The 17,072-nt window shown below is 34.6% G+C and overlaps 2 protein-coding genes across 3 annotated transcripts in view; one reads left to right on the top strand and one right to left on the bottom strand.

Annotated features, from left to right (window-relative positions):
• The window catches only part of CC2D2A (coiled-coil and C2 domain containing 2A), a 134,845-nt gene extending 133,424 nt beyond the window's left edge, over window positions 1-1,421 (top strand). Inside the window, exon 37 of the mRNA XM_010358116.2 lies at window positions 1,046-1,421. Coding sequence (XP_010356418.1) covers window positions 1,046-1,234 — 189 coding nt within the window. The 3' untranslated portion in view covers window positions 1,235-1,421. The remainder of the gene's footprint in view (window positions 1-1,045) is intronic.
• Window positions 1,422-4,314: 2,893 nt separating this feature from the next.
• FBXL5 (F-box and leucine rich repeat protein 5) overlaps window positions 4,315-17,072 on the bottom strand; it is a 47,094-nt gene continuing 34,336 nt past the window's right edge. For both annotated transcript variants that reach the window (XM_030923360.1, XM_010358119.2), the window contains exons 9-11: window positions 15,960-16,685; window positions 11,986-12,134; window positions 4,315-5,578 (exon numbers count right to left, since the gene is read on the bottom strand). In XM_030923360.1, the coding sequence (XP_030779220.1) occupies window positions 5,502-5,578; window positions 11,986-12,134; window positions 15,960-16,685 (952 nt within the window). In that variant the 3' untranslated portion in view covers window positions 4,315-5,501. The remainder of the gene's footprint in view (window positions 5,579-11,985; window positions 12,135-15,959; window positions 16,686-17,072) is intronic.

Raw genomic sequence — 17,072 nt, 5'->3', positions numbered from 1 at the left:
CCTTATTAGCTAAACAGGTCAAATTAGATCACTCACAGAGTAAAATTTATCCTTTAACTTATAAGGCAGGTTCTCAGTCAGGATATTTTCAGTTCAAGTGTCAGAAAACTCAAACAGGCTTGAGCAATAGAGAATTCACCAGCTTAAGTAAAGCTTAGAGGGTAGCTATCAGGGTTTTCCCACTCTCCTTCAAGTCCTCCCATTCTGCCCTCCTCCTCTCTATGATGGCATCATCCTGAGACTGGGTTTCCTCATGTTAGCAAATGCTGGAACACTTACAGAATTCACATCTGCTCACATACTACCCAAAGCAGGAGAACATCGTGTGCCATTATTCCTAACAAGTTTCCCGAGATCCCCTCTGAGACTCCCTTTGATCACTTGCCCATCCCTATGGATCAATCATTGTAGCCAAGGGGACGAAAATTATTGTCGGGCACCATGGCTCACACCTGTAAACCCAGCACTTTGGGAGGCTGAGGTGGGCAGATTGCTTGAGCCCTGGAGTTCAAGATCAGCCTTGGCAGCATGGCAAACCCCCATCTCTACAAAAAATACAAAAAGTAGCCAGGCGTGGCGGCACTTGCCTGCAGTCCCAGCTACTCAGGAGGCTAAAGTGGGGGGACCATCTGAGCCCAGCAGGATGCCAAGGCTGCAGTGAGCCATGATCATGCCACTGCACTCTAGCATGGACGACAGTGAGACCTGTCTCAAAAAAAAAAAAAAAAAAGAAAGAAAGAAAAAAGAAATGTATTTGTTAGTTTAACCTATGTTTCTGGAATTACAATGGTTACTATGCGTACTAGGTACTTTCAAAAAGGGAACACTGATGGGGTGACTGACACCTATATGCTAGCAAGGAAAACAAAATGGGTATTAAGCAACTCTCCATTTTCTGTATTGCTAATAAATAGCTGAGTAGAAAAACACAAGCAAATAACTGAGATCTAGAAGACTTATTAAATTAATTTCATACATTTACATAGGAAACAATGTATTAGATCTTCAGACTTCACTAATGACTACAAATGTTTTTTCCCTTCAGTTCTCTGGATTTCCTCTTCACATGCCTTATTCTGAAGTGAAGCCTTTAATTGACGCTGTGTATAGTACTGGAGTACATAATATTGATGTTCCTAATGTTGAATTTGCTTTAGCTGTATACATACACCCATACCCCAAAAATGTTTTGTCTGTTTGGATCTATGTTGCCTCTCTTACATGCAACAGGTAATTTTTTTCACTGTACTTTTTGTATCATGTAAAAACTACACAGGATATGAGAAAATTTAAAATTATATGCATCACATCAGAAGAACATATTATTGGCAAATAATAAAATTATCATCTGTTTTCAAACTGTGCAAAGTGTTTTGTTTAGTAGTCTGCCTTGTCTCTGCTACTTGACCCTGAAATTCAATTGAGACTACCCACAGTAGAGTACATTATGAGCTTCCTGCCTCTATTCCTTTGTACTTACTTACCTTTTGCTTGGGCAAATATTAACAGCAATGGAATGAAAGTGAGAGAAACTTACCGAGTTTTACCTCAGAGCAAGGTAAAGCTTTAAAGAAAGCATCATTAGAGCCTTTAGAGTTCCTCCTCCTTTGACGTGTTTAATTCAAATGTTAGTAGAAATAAAAAGCAGTAATGAGTTATTTATATTCCATCAAATGATTCTTCCTTTATCTTTAGACAACACTAAGACACTTTGCCTGAACTGAATGTTTACCCATTTTTATTGCTACTCCTCCTCCTCTCTCCAAATAAATAAAACAAATAAATATCCAAGACTGCAAGATTACTTCATCTTCCACAGGTTTGCATGTACAGGCATACCTCGGAGATACTGTGCACTTGGTTCCAGACCACTGCAATAAAGTGAATATTGCAATAAAATGAGTCACACCGATTTTTTTGGTTTCCCAGTGCAAAGTTATGTTTACACTATATTATAGTGTATTCACTGTGCAAAAGCATTATCTCAAAGATGTACATACCTTAATTTTAAAATACTTCACTATTCAAAAGTGCTAATGACCATCTGAGCCTTCAGTAAGTTGTAATTTTTTGCTGATTGAGGGTCTTGCCTCGATGTTGCCGATGGTTGGGGTGGCTGTGAGAATTTCTTAAAATAAGACAATCAAGTTTGTTGCACTGACTGACTCTTCCTTTCATGAAAGATTTCTCTGTAGCATGAAATGCTGACAGCATCTTACCCACAGAATGTCTTTCAAAACTGGAGTCAATCTTCTCAAACTCCCTTACTGCTTTATCAATTAAGTTTATGTAATATTCTAAATCCTTTGTTGTCAGTTGAACAATGTTCACAGCATCTTCACCAGGAGTAGAGGCCATCTCAAAAACCTTTTTTGAGACAGGGTACTTGCTCTGTCATCCAGGCAGAGTACAGTGGTGTGATTATGGCTCACTGCAGCCTCAACCTCCTAGGCTCAAGCAATCCTCCCACTTCAGTCTCTCAAGTAGCTGGGACTACAGGTACACGCCACCACACCCAGCTAATTTTTTATTTTTTGTAGAGACAGGGTCTCACTATGTTGTCTAGGCTGGTCTTGAGCTCCTGGACACAAGCAATCTTCCTGCCTCAGCCTCCCAAAATGCTGGGATTACAAGAGTGAGCCACCGCGCCTGACCAAGAAACAAATGTTCTTTACTTATCTGTAAGAAGCAATTCTATATCCATTCAAGTTTTATCATGAGATTGCAGCAATTTAATCACATCTTCAGGTTCTATTTCTAATTTTGGTCCTCTTACTATTTTTACCACATCTGCAGTGACTTCCTCCACTAAAGTCTGGAACCCTACAAAGACATCCATTGAGTTGGAATCAACTTCATCCAAACTCTTGTTAATGTTGATATTCTGACCTCCTCCAATGAATCAGGAATATTCTTAATGGCATCTAGAATGGTGAATCTTTCTAACTGAATCCTTTCCAGAATATTTTCATTCACTTTGCCCTGATCCATCAGAGGAATCACTATCTATGGCAACTATAGCCTTACCAAATGTACTTCTTAATAAGACTTGAAAATCAAAATTATTCCTTGATCCATGGAGTAATTCTGCATGGAGCTGCAGAATAGATGTTAACAGGCATGAAAACATTAATCTCCTTGTACATCTCCATCAGAGCTCTTGGGTGACCAAGAGCCTTGTCAATAAGCAGTTAACGTTTTGAAAGAAATTTTCTGAGCAGGTCTCAACAGTGGGCCTACAATATTCAGCAAACCATGCTGTACACAGATGTACTGTCATACTGGCTGCTTTGTTCCATTTATAGAGCACAGAGTAGATTTAGCATTAATTCTTAAGGGCCTTAGGTTTTTCAGAATGGCAAATGAGCATTCTCAACAAAGTCACTAGCTGCACCAATCTCTTAACATGAGTCCACCTGCCCTTTTCAGCCAGGCACTGATTTCTCCTCTCTATGAAAGATTTAGGTGGCATCTTCGTCCAATAGAAGGTTGTTTTGTCTATGCACTAAAAATCTGATATTTAGTGTAGCCACTTTCAAATCAATGACCTTAGCTAGATCTTCTGAATAACTTGTTGCAGCTTCTATATTAGCACTTGGTACTTCACCTTGTATTTTTATGTTATAGAGAAGGTTTCTTTCCTTAAACCTCATGAATCAACCTCTGCTAGTTTCAGCCTTTTCTGAAGCTTCCTCACATCTCTCACCCTTCATAGAATTGAAGAGAGTTAGGGTCTTACTCTGAACTAGGCTTTGGCTTAAGGGAATTTTATGGCTAGTTTCATCTATCCAAACCACTAAAACTTTCTCCATATCAGTAATAAAGCTGTTTCACTTTCTTATCATTGGGTGTTCACTGGAGTAGCACTTTTAATTTCCTTCACGAACTTTCCTGTTGCATTCACAACTTCGCTGTATGGCACAAGAAGTGTAGATCTGGGCCTAAGTTTTCAACATGCCTTGCTCACTAAGTCTAATCAATTCTAGCTTTTGATTTAAAGTGAGAGACATGACTCTTCCTTTCACTTCAATACTTTAAGGCCACTGCAAGGTTATTAGCTGGGGCCTAATTTCAATATTGTTGTGTCTCTAGGAAGAGGGAGGTCTGAGGAGGAGAGAGACAGGAACCGCTGGTCGGTGGAGCAATCAGAACATATATAATATTTATCAGTTAAGTTATCTGTCTTATTAGGGCGCAGTTCATGGCATTCCAAAGCAATTACAATAGTAACAACAATCACTGGCCAAAGATTACCATAACAGATTTAATAACAGTGAAAAACTATGAAATACTCCAAGAATTATCAAAATATACGAGACGTGAAGGGACAAGTTTTATCAGAAACATGGCACCAATAGACAGGCTCAACACAGAGTTGCCATAAACCTTCCATTTGTAAAAAATGCATTATCTGCCAAGTGCAATAAAGCAAAGCGCAATAAAATGACATATGCCTACATCTATATCAATAGGAGGAACATAGCCATTTTCTTCTGCATGACATAAAATTGTACTAAAAGGCACTAGTATGTGCCTTTCTGGGTGGCAGGCCTCCACTCTCATGATGTTTTAACAAAGCAAAGTAGATAAACTTACAGATTCAAATTTTGACTACTGACTAATTTCAAAAAGAAAATTCAGCTCAACAAAATTCAGTATCTGTCTAAAACTATTTGTCAGGGTAATGAGTTCATGCGAGCTCCAAAGACAAAGTATTTAGTCCTATTCTATACTAAAGTAAACCTGGATTGAGATTTATAATAAAAATCACAACACAACAGTATTACTTGGTAAAGTCCTCAAAGTAGATTTTATTTATACATTTCTTCAAATGATTGTGGTAGTTTAAAAAATCTCTCCCAAATTTGATGATATAGGGACAGTGGTGAGAACAAGGTATCCTTAACGGAAACAAATATGGATTGGTGCTTTCCTAGCTCACTGAGCTAACACCCAGAAGCCAATTTTTTCTATAATCCTAAAGAATCTTAAATGTGGGTTTGTTTGAATTGGCCTTCCGAGAATTGCTGAAATAAAGGAAATATTACAGAAAACAGATTAGTTTCCAAAAATGTGCTGTCTTTGAAAATAACTCTTCAGACATGTATGTCGGAAAAGATCTGCAAAGCTTGGTACAGTGTTAATGTATAAAGAGAACCAATCACCTCCATGGACTTTAAAACTCAAAATAATCTATGAAATACTTTAAATGACATGGCATTACCAACATTCTTTAAAGCATTTCATATAAAAGAAAACTGGTAAGGCTGTTCTCACCCTTTTGAAAAGACCTAATCCGTTTCTAAAACAAAAGTATAATTTGCAAGAGAAACAACATTACAATTCACTGGTAAATTAAGATTTCTGAGGTTGTAAGAAATGGGGCCAAAAGAAGTCACGCTCAAAAAGGGATGGTTAACACAAGAAATGTGCTATGAGTAAAGTGCATGAAAGAAAGCCTGCTCAGCTAAATGAAGTAGACAAAGGTCAGAAGTCAAGGGTCATTCGCCAGAGCGGCAGCAGGCTCGAAAACCACACTGCAAATTCTGGCATCCACTGGCGGTATCAGCATGAGGACCTGTATGAAAACAGAAAAATGTGAAAGGAGGAATTTCTTAAGAGATCACATAAAAAAAATTTTGCTTATGAAGGAGCCAAAATATTCATTGGTTTTACTAGCAGTACTTATATCACAGAAGTAAATCTCATGATGAGTGTATAAGAAATTATTCAGACACAAAAACCAATAGCAGCTTGACTTTAATTAATATATCCTTCACGGTCCAAAAGGTAAGTGGAAGGGAAAAAAATAATTTTTAGCAACAACTTTACAATATAAAAATCCAAAATGGAAAGGAGACAATCCACAGAAGATTGCAAAGCTAACTTATAAAAAGATTCTTATAATCTGAACATCCTCCCTAGAAATGTAATAAAGGCAAAAAAACAGCCCTAACTAATTGATCAGCTAAAGAATTCAGTATTGAGCAATTACAATAAATAGTACATTCAAATTTTAAAGCAAAATAAACTATATGGACAAAGGCTTAATATATTTGCCATATTTTTATTTAGTATTTGTAGCCAAAAATATCTATATATGGCAGGGTTAAATGAAATTATTTTCCAAAGTTAAATATATAATGAGTGATCAATTAAACTTTATCTAAGACATAGTAAAAATTATCATTCACTTACAAAGAATAAGAAAACATTTGTGGAATAACTGACATTTTATCCCAGTCACACTATGCTACCCAGGCACTAGATACAAGATCCATTAGGAAACATAGCTGAGAATTAGAAAGTATCAAAGAAGAAGTTTCATAGCACATATTCAAATGTCAAGTACTCTGAATGAATATTTTTATAAAAGCAGGCACATGTGGGAAAGATTCTTTCAACTATATTGAAGTCTTTCAGTATGTCTGCACCATGAACAAATAAGGAATAGTTAATTAGTTCTTTACATATCAACAAGAACACCCAAAATACTTGCAATTGTGATATAAGGAACAATACAAAATGAAAACTGTACATGAAATATAATTTTACTACAGAATATATCAAATGGATTGTAACTGAAAAATCACAGTACTCTGGGATGATATCTAGGTTTAACTCAAAAACGCATTTTAAATTTACTTTTTGTTTTCTAAAACAGCACTCAATTGAAAAAAAAAAAAAAAGCAACTAGGCTAATACCACCATAATAATTACTTCCAACTAAACACACAGAACACATTAATTTCCAGAAATTTAACTTTTCCTTATATTCCCCAAATGGCACATACAAAATACAAAGGGCAAATTTCTTAAGACATACAGTCTTAGGAAAGAAACTAATAAACATTACACACATATGTGGAACTACCACAGCTTATGCTTTTGGTCATATTAAATTTTTAAGTTGATGTGACACCTGTGATTAGCTTAATGAGGGAGCAGATATGGGAATGAACAATGGTATAGATGAAAAGAGACTGGCCACAGATTTATAACTGCTGAAGTTGATGGTACATGAGGGTTCATTATATTATTCGATGTTAAATTTTTCTGTAACAGGAAGTTTAAAATTATTTTAAATATAAAGTTGAATTACTAAAGCCAATTTTTATTTAATCAAAATAACAGTCTGTTCTAGTCTTTAAATGAAAAGTGAAATATGTCAAATATTTAAAATTCAAAAAGCGGCACTGTGTTAAAATTATTTTCCCTTAAAATAAGATACAATGTTAATCATCTTAATCACAAACTCAAGATAAAATGTTTTAGTATATATTGAATACTTATTTAAAATGCCCTGAGAAGGAACCCTATGATCTGAAATTCTTCTCCCACTGCCAATCTTTAACCAAGTTTTTCCTTTGAATATAATGCCAGCTTTACCTACTGTGCACCACCCAATCCCCATCTTTCCCCTTCTTCGCTTGTCTTTCCTCACCCTTATACTGCTGTTTTGTCCACCAATCACCTAGTGCCTCTCCTCAAGACACAAGCCCTGCCTCACTGCCATTCCCCTGCTCTGACCCATAGTCCATCATGAAATGCCAGATTCACTGGGTTTTGCCAAAATGGATCTGATTATCATTTTATCAGATTAAAATTCCATTCTAAATTTTTTTAAAGAAGAGACATGAAGACTCTCATACAATTTTTCCAAACTGCAACTCCCTCAAATATTTCAAAATGTCTATAACGTTAAGTTCTCACTTAACATCGATAGATTCTTAGAAACTGCGACTAAGCAAAATAACGTACAACAAAGTTAGTTGTTTTGTTTGCATCATTATAATGAAATGACACTATTTGAGGACTTCCTGTATGTTGTTTTCTTTAAAGTCAGTTTCCAAAAACGTATCACCGACACTGAGGACTTACTATAGTCCTATTTTTTTTTAAAAAGGACAGAAAGGTAAAGGAGAAATATTATGCTAAATTTCAACACTAGCCTGAGAAAAATCATACGCCATGCCTGCAAGCAATAGAAGTGAAGTATGCAACTGGTTTTCAAAGGATAAAGTAAAAGGGAGACTGAAAGGAGCAAACAGATCAAAAAAGCTATTCTCCTAGAGATTCAGATCTAACCTGACACGACACAGTTTTTCCCCATCCTCCCCAAAAGATGTAGGGTCCACATGCTCAGTTTCCACCCTAGCTACCTGGGTCATTTTGCTCTTGAAGTCTAAGGGATGATTGCAGAGATAATGGGTGAAGAAAAATGTAGGAATAAAAGTTCTTACCCTGTATTAGGTAAAAAGCACAAACCTACTGTCAGTATCTCCTTATTTATCACAAAACAAAGCTCTTGCTTATATTCATGTAAAATGTGCCCACTCACTGAGTAGGCACATTTTACATGAATATAAGCAAGAACTCTGAATACATTCTAAGTTCACTAGAATTGAGTTTCAGTGAGATTCTAAGTGTACAGAGTAAAGAGAGAGAATTAATATATTGTTTTCAAATTTGAAAGCGGAATCTGTTTAAAGAAGCCTATAGGAACTTAATCAGTAACTGTAATATTAAATGACTCAAAACTACAATCCTTTGATAAGGTTAATAACAGAGTAGTTACTGGTATTTGATTCCAATAATCGTAAAAGTGACTGTATCCATTAAAGGATTTGCTGAAGGCCTGAGTCAAAACAAAAATGAAGACAAGTACTGTTTTAAATTCAGTATCACATTGTAGAAACAGGAGACTAGCACCTTCCAAAGCATGGGAAGTACAAGCAACATCAACAATAAAATCCTTAAAGTAACACAGGACTGTTCAGAAAAGTGAATAAATGGACAACAGAATAAATGGACAACAGAAAAGGTGAGGGAGCATTAGAAAGAAATATGACTAAGATATGATGGATTGCCAGGTAGACAACTATGCTTTAATAGACAAAGACAATTCACAAGGTAGTTCCCTTTAAATATTTGACTTATCACCAGCAAACTTCCATCTCACTGTAGGATAGAGAACCCAAATGGTTAAGATATATAAAGCCTAAATTACATTAAAGAATAATAAAGAAAATAGAAAAATATAATTGAATAATCATTAAAATATTTAAATGCATGGTAAGGAATAATCTTATAAGAAAGCATTTTTAAGTATCAGATGATAGGAAGTATAAGGTTAGCTATTATTTCTCCAGATTTTTATTACTGAATAACTTGTTTTCACTGGGTTCTAAGTATATTACTTATGCTGTATATCTGCACTTACCTTCACTTACCTTTAATTCCTCTTTAACTTAAATTAGAAACATAAAAGAGCACATCATCTGAAACTGTGTCACCTCCAAAACTATGAGCTAATCTATCTTAATTTATAAATTATACACACATTGAAATGCAAATCAGTAAAAAAGTTTGTGTCATTGTTCATATGTTCTTCACAGCTCTACAACTATGCTATTCCATTTAACACTTCTTAAATGTTAAAAAAAAATTTTAATGTTATGGCTAAGAAGACTTTTATATTCAAATCTTATCAAATAAATTTAAAAGTCATAAAGAATCATTCAGAAGAATCTAGATTTGCATTTTATATCAAGACACTTTATGTACAGTGTCTTGCTCAAGGTAGTTACTGCTTGAATATATGATAACTAACTTATCATCTCCAAAATCTCTGCTAGTGCATTCTGCTTTACTTATCATGTATTACTTAATGACTAATGTTTATCAGTATTTACTTCTTTTATATTTAGTAATCTGATAGTTAACTATATACATTTTCTTTTAAAAAATGTATTTTTAGTTAAATGTTACTTTCAAATATTGGAAATATAATTTGTCACCTAAATACATTTCTCCATTGCTCTAATACCACGTATTAAAACACACTGACTACTTTCAGAAATAATAAAAATAGTAACAAGGAGGACCCTGAGCATTCACTAGATATCTACTATACATGCTGAGCTGTTTTGAAAGATACTGGAACAAGTGTCATCTTGCAAAACTGGATACAACACAACTTCATTCTAACACTTTCTAGGCTGTCCACATATCCTTTTAAGGAAAAGACTATAGGAGAGCATTGCTTTAAGAACAACCTATGTGGAACTCAGACACAAGTTATATAACAAGTCACCCTGTAAATTTTAAAGGCTTTCCATTCCCCCAAATCATGCTTCAATAAGCTATAAAAGGAGAGTTAATATTGGATTATACAAGCACTGCAATTTCCTTTCAAATCTTTCAAAGTCAGATATCTTCATTACAATTCATTTATTTTAAAAAATCAATCATTTATCCAAAAAAACTTTTACATTCAACAAAAGGAATATAGTAGCTCCTCTGAAACTACATATTCAAAACGAGTTTAGAGGAAATGCATAAGGACAAAGTGCAGAAGACTTTAAGTATTTCATTTTATCCCATCATCTAAATTATTTCAAAGTTTAAAAACATACAAACATAAAACAAGTAAGCATAAAAACAAACTGAAACCCAGTCCTCTCCCTCTACCCAATAACATCTATGTACCCAAAAATAAATGATGAATTTGATACTGAGATTTATTCCGAAGCATAACCTATGCTGAAATCAGTATGAAAAATTCAAGTGCAACATACAAATAAAATTTTTTCTGATAAAAAAATTGCTTATTAATTACTCTTGATAATACGTCCTGTAAGTCTCAGAAAGTATAGCACTAAACCTACAATGAAATAACTTTATGTTAACAAAACTCCCATCTCAAATCCACAGCATCCCCAAAAGTAACAGCTTCACTGCATCAATCACACTTTGTTTTCATAGGCTTAGCATGTTGCAACTACGGTGACATTCACTTTAACCAACTACGATAACATTCCCCTTGGCCATTCCTTGATTAGACACAGAAGGCAACAGAAAAGAAGAAATGTCCAACTTAGTGTTGATATATCAAGAACATGGGAGGTCATCTCCTGTATAACAATGTGATTCCAGAAGTAAGAGAGCTGCAATCTTCAGTTTCCTCTTATATATTTTAAGGAAAATCTAATCTCGAGAAATAGCAGATTTGTTCATTTCTCCACTTTCTGGTATGTCATTACTCCCACTGGTCTTCCTGACTCCTGTCAATTGTTCCGCCTGAGAAAAATTTTGTTGATTTTCCTGTCATCTTAAGGTGAATTGGGCACTCAAAGACAATAGGGCGTAGTATAAAAAGACGGGTACACAGTAGTCTGAGCCACTTAAAATGTTCTCCAGTTATAAATACAGGAGGTTGATTTGCTTATTAATAACAGAAGAGCAGCTTTTTATACTTCTGGGAAATTCAATCTCTATCAGTGACTATCAAATGTGCAAAAAGGCACTGAACATACTTTGAAAAAGCATGTTCAATAAGCCCACTGTAGGGTAGAATATGTTTAAAAGAACAAAATCAAGAAATAGTTCTCGTGATTTTTGAAAGTAGGTTCAGGAATCAATTTCCAAAACACTATAGGAATTCTAATCATTCTAAAGCATCTCAGCCTCTTCTCAATACTACAACTCCCCTCAATCTTCAGTAAGAGTTGACATCAGATCCAGAAACTCTGGAAGTCCACATTACTAAAGCCCTCATTTTTCTACATTTGATAAAGCCGTCTTACAAGAAAAATGAGTCTATTAGCCCTAAGAAAGCAGTATATCTAGAACATAAATAGTTCTAAATTCTAAGTGAGCACTACAAAACTCTAGAGGAATATCCAAAACTTTTAAACAAGAATTTTAGTACTTCTATTAAGTTACCATTTTTGATTACACTATTACACTCCTCAAAAGTCTGACACAATGGATATTTTGAATATACATCTGCAAGAAAAACTTACCTTTCAAGATATTAATTAATGAAAATGTAATTTTGAAATTTTATAAAATTTAACTAAATCTGAAAGTAAGACAGTCTGGTAATTAGAAATCTAGAAAACTAAATGGAAAAATTATTAGAACTGCTAAAAAATTTTAAATTAATTCCTTCAAAATTATTGCATTGTTAAAAGGCATTACCGTTAATGTTGTCACAGTAGTAAAAGTATTCATCATTCAGAGAAGGACATGCTGAAACCAAATCCTGCAGGCCTGCACCAGTTATAGTAAGACAACCAGAGAGATTAAGGTGCTCCAAATAAGGCAGCCCTCCTCCCAGAGTCAAAACCCTGTAAGAAAAATAATTTGACAGTTAAAAGATATTTATCTAAAAAAACGTTTGTATTCCTATGGTCCACTGAACCACTATTATACATACTTTTCAATATGGTAATGAGAAAATGTAAGAATTCCTGCAAAACACTGATAACTAATCTCATCCTTAAGCAGAAATACATTTAATTAAGAAAATGTTCAACATTTTTCTAATGACATTCAATAAAGAAATCTATAAAACTGTTCTTTATAAGAACATCATGGTAACTTAATTCTTAGAGGAAGTACTGAACCCTGGAGTTGTAATGTTCATTCTCCTACCCAACTGTATCAGTAAATAAAAATTATCAAGAAAATTACTGAAGCTTAAAACCTAATGAGCAGTTGGGCAGTTTCTAAAAAAAAAAAAGTATAGATACACCTAGCATATGACCCAGCAATTCCTGTCCTAGGTATATACCCAAGAGAATTAAAACCATACGTTTACACAAAAACTTGCACATGAATGTTCATAGCAGCATTATTCATAACACTTAGAAAGTGGAAACAACTCAAATGTCCATTAATTAATAAATGGATAAATAAAATGTGATATATCCATACAATTAAATAATCTGCAGCCACAAAGTACTGACACATAGTATAACAAGCTTAAACCTTGAACACATAAACCTAATTTTAAAAAGCCAGATACTAAAGGCCATATATTGAATGATTCCATTAATATTATCATTCTAGAATAGGTAAATCCACATAGACACAAAGTCGATTCATGGTTATCAGAGGCTGGAGAAAGGGGGAGTGAGAAGTGACTACTAAGTATGGGGTTCTTTTTGGGATGATGAAAACGTTTTGAATTAGTCTGTGGTGGATGGTTGAACAACCCTGTAAATATACTAAAAAATCACTGAATTAATTGTATACTTTTAAAAAGCAGTAAATGTTATGGTATGTTAATTACATTTCAATAAAAAATAAAACCTAATGGCACACCTAAAAGAATAAAAGCAGTATTTACATAAACAGGATAAAATTAAAAGGTGGCTTCTTGTATTTGGATGTTCAGATCTCTACGAAGGCCAGAGAAGTTTTCCTTGATTATTCCCTCAAATATGGTTTCCCAACTTTCAGAATTCTCTTCTTCCTTGGGAGCACCAATTATTCTTAGGTTTGGTCATTTAACATAATCCCAAACTTCTTGGAGGCTTCGCTCATTTTTTTTTTTAATTCTTTTTTCTTTGTCGGGTTGGGTTAATTTGAAAACCTTCTCTTCAACTTCTGAAGTTCTTTCATTTGTTCAATTCTATTGTTGAGACTTTCCAGTGCATTTTGCATTTCTCTAAGTGTGTCCTTCATTTCCAGATGTTGAGATTGTTTTTTATTTATGCTATAAATTTCTCTGGAGATTTTTCCATTCATATCCTATAACTTTTGTTTTTTTTTTTTTTTATTTCTTTAAGTTTGTATTCACCTTTCTCTGGTGCCTCTTTGAGTAGCTTAGTAATTGACCTTCTGATTTCCTCTTTGTGGCAATTCAGAGATTTCTTCTTCATTTGGATCCACTGCTGGTGAGCTAGTGTGTTCCTTTGAGGGTGTTAAATAACCTTGTTTTGTCATATTACCAGAATTGTTATTCTGGTTCCTTCTCATTGGGGTAGACTATGTCAGAGGGAAGATCTAGCTCAAGGGCTATTACTCAGATTCTTTTGTCCCACAAGGGTGCTCCCTTGATGTGGTGCTCTTCCCACTTCCCCTAGGGATGGGGCTTCCTGAGAGCCAAACTGCCGTAATTGTTATTTCTTTTCTGGGTCTAGCCACCCAGCAGAGCTGCTAGACTCCAGGCTGGTACTGGGGAGTGTCTGTGGTAAGTCCTGTGATGTGATCTGTCTTCAGGTCTCTCAGCCATGAGTACCAGCACTTGCTCCAGTGGAGATAGGACAGGAGTGAAGTGGACTCTGTGAAGGTCCTTGTGTGTAGTTTTGTTTAGTGTGTTGGTTGGCCTCCAGCCAGGAGGTGCTGCTTTCAAGAAAGCATCAGCTGCAGTACTTCAGGGAGGGTACAAGTTTGCCCTGGGGTCACCTGCTTTTAAAAAGTGTGCTCCCTTCTAGTGTTTTCCAAAACCTTATACTAGAAGAGTTTCTAAATACTTTGAAAGCAAAAAAAAAAAACCTTGAAATCAATTAATTATATAAAATTTTAATAAGTTCTGCGTTATTTTTTAAAACATCCTAAAAAACTAAAAGATAAGAAAACTGCCACATGGTCAGAAGTCATTGCGGCTCTGAGAGGTCACATGTATTACTGCATTCTTTGAAAAAAAAAAAAAACAAAAACTGGTCATATTGAAAATGCAAACTGAACAGAGTTATAAATAAATTTTAACAAGGTATGATGGTAGTGAAAAAATGACGATGAAAAATGAATTACTAGGTTCTAAATTGAACTAAAAATTGCTTTTACTTCCTAAAATCAAGTTGCATTCAAAAACAAAATCATATTACAGTTAGGAATACATACATACTTGTAATAAAATTATTTTAAAGAATAAAACTCAGAATAAAGTTATCTTTATTTTTTAAAAACTACAACATATGCACTTGGATTTGAGAAAACTGAAAATTAATGAAATGATTCACAGCAGTCAAAGCACAGTTATACCAGTTACCTCAGGGAAAACACTTTTGGTTACTGTATATGACTTATGAAAAACTTTTATAATAATTTCATATTAAGTATATTTTATAATGGTAGAGGGTATTAAGTTTTATGCTGGTAGAATTTTTCATTATAAAATATTTGACATCCCATTATCAAAGAAAAACATGTATCCAATTTCCAAAGGCTCATGTCAAAGATAATCGCTTACTGCACATCAGCTTCCACTTACTGAAAATCTATTCTGTATCATTGTTAGATGCCTTATATGTATTCCTCTTACATAAGTCTCAAAGTATAAGGTTAAGTATTGTACACAAAGCCAGTTATACAGAAAAAAGCAAGATCAATCTACATCAAGTCTGCCATGCTCCCAAGTCAGTGCACCATGGTATTTTCTCCAACAGAGCATAAGAGTAACTCATAACCTAACACATCTTGAAGTGGGTCCTATAAAACATATAGAACCTAGCTGCTGAAAAGAGCTACCTGTCTAGGCTGATATATGTGTCACCTCCAGCCCTTCTTTCCTCTAGGAGGTTAAAAAACAAACAAAGAAAGTCGGTTTAATCTGCTAAAGATTATGCTTACCAAAAAAAACAGAAAAGAAAATGCAGAACTTCTTCCACATGTTCTCCTTATGACTTAAAAAGCATCAGAAGGTAAGTTGATCATGATCAAAGACCAAAATTTCTAAACTCTAGCTACATATGAAACTGTAGCTCAGCTTTGGCTTTTGTAAACAATTGACAGCCATGTAGTTGGACCAAATGACTTCCATAGACAGCCTACATTTTCCAAAACCCTTGATATAAAACTATAACATACAGAAATAATACACAGCAACAGAACATGCGTATTTTCTTGTTACATGTTCTTGAGAGTAAAAATTGTACCTTATTCATCCACTAAAGTACCTTAAAATATGATGTAGCCATTTACTATTTATTAAACTTTCAAATTTATGTTCTTCCATATATCACAATGGATTTGAACTGACAGAAATGAAACTTCATACTAATAACAGAGGTTACATTGGTCCAACACTGAAGTAGGGCAGATCTTGGTTAACCCTTTTTGCTTAAGTAAATCAACTGAAAAGAATGACTTAGATCAAAATTTTTATATTCCATTTGGAAATGAGAACACATCTATTTCTTAATTTTCTGGAATTTATAACTCACCTGAGACCATGGTCTGTGATCTGATAACATCCAGATAAACTGAGAAACAGAAGTACACGTCCAGTCTCTTGATCAGATTTTTCACTCCCAAAGTAAATTAAGTCTTTTCCCCTAGGCAATCTAGTCCTTGATGCTTTTCTACACATTGCAGAAGATTCTGGGAGTGCTGACATAGTTCTTAAAGCTGTTCCTGTACAACAAAATGAGTGACCACAATACGCAAAAGCTGGAGAAGCACAATGCTGCTGCCAACAGACACTAGTCCTTAGTCCAACAATGTCCTTACTATAACAACCAGATGTGGAACAACTAAAGTTGGATGCTGTTTCCATTACACAAAGACTTTCAACATTTCTATGTTTCCATTCCACAGTATCTTCAATATCAGCCAAATCTTCAGCATCTAACATCCACACATAAGGAGAAGTGAAATTCTCAGAAGAAACAGGCTTAGTCCAGGGGTGTTCATTATCTATTTCTTCTCCAATGCCCTTGTTAGTTAAATCGTGCAAACAGGCATACTGCTTGGTGGACTGCATGGTAATGTCTTTATTTTTCCATGTAGTTGAAGTAATTTTGCTCGTAGATGTTTTCAAAAAGCCACTTTGATGAGATGTCAGAATTCCAAGAGCTCTGGAAATCTTCTCTAGGGCCACATCTGTGATTTTCTCACAACCAGACAGATCAAGATGCCGAAGACTCTGGCAGCAACCAAGCCAAGACCAACTATAATTAAAAGACAAGACTATTAATGAATTATTATTAAATTTTTCAAAAGCATTTGACTATCTGTATGTGATGAAAACTAGAAGAAAGATTTTACATCTAATATAATCACTTAAGTATTTACTGAATATCTATTGTTAACGTACTATTCTTAATGCTAGGGATACAAAACCTCAATGAGAGTAATTAGGAAGTCAGAGTATTCCTAACTTAACAGAAGGATAGGATGTGAGAGGGGTAAGGATGGGAAGACTTAAGTTTATTACCCTAAAAGTAATCAGCAGAAGTAAGGGTGCAAACACACGAAAGAAAGAGAATAATAACTAATGGTTAATGAGGAAGATCCGTTAAGAAACAAGCTCTAGGAAGATGGAGCATTAGCTTTAA

This window comes from Rhinopithecus roxellana, chromosome 2 (assembly GCF_007565055.1).
Source record: "Rhinopithecus roxellana isolate Shanxi Qingling chromosome 2, ASM756505v1, whole genome shotgun sequence".
In the NCBI taxonomy this organism is placed as follows: Eukaryota; Metazoa; Chordata; class Mammalia; order Primates; family Cercopithecidae; genus Rhinopithecus; species Rhinopithecus roxellana.
The sequence above is the reverse complement of the archived record's forward strand: the minus strand, read 5'-3'. Positions and strand labels throughout refer to the sequence as shown.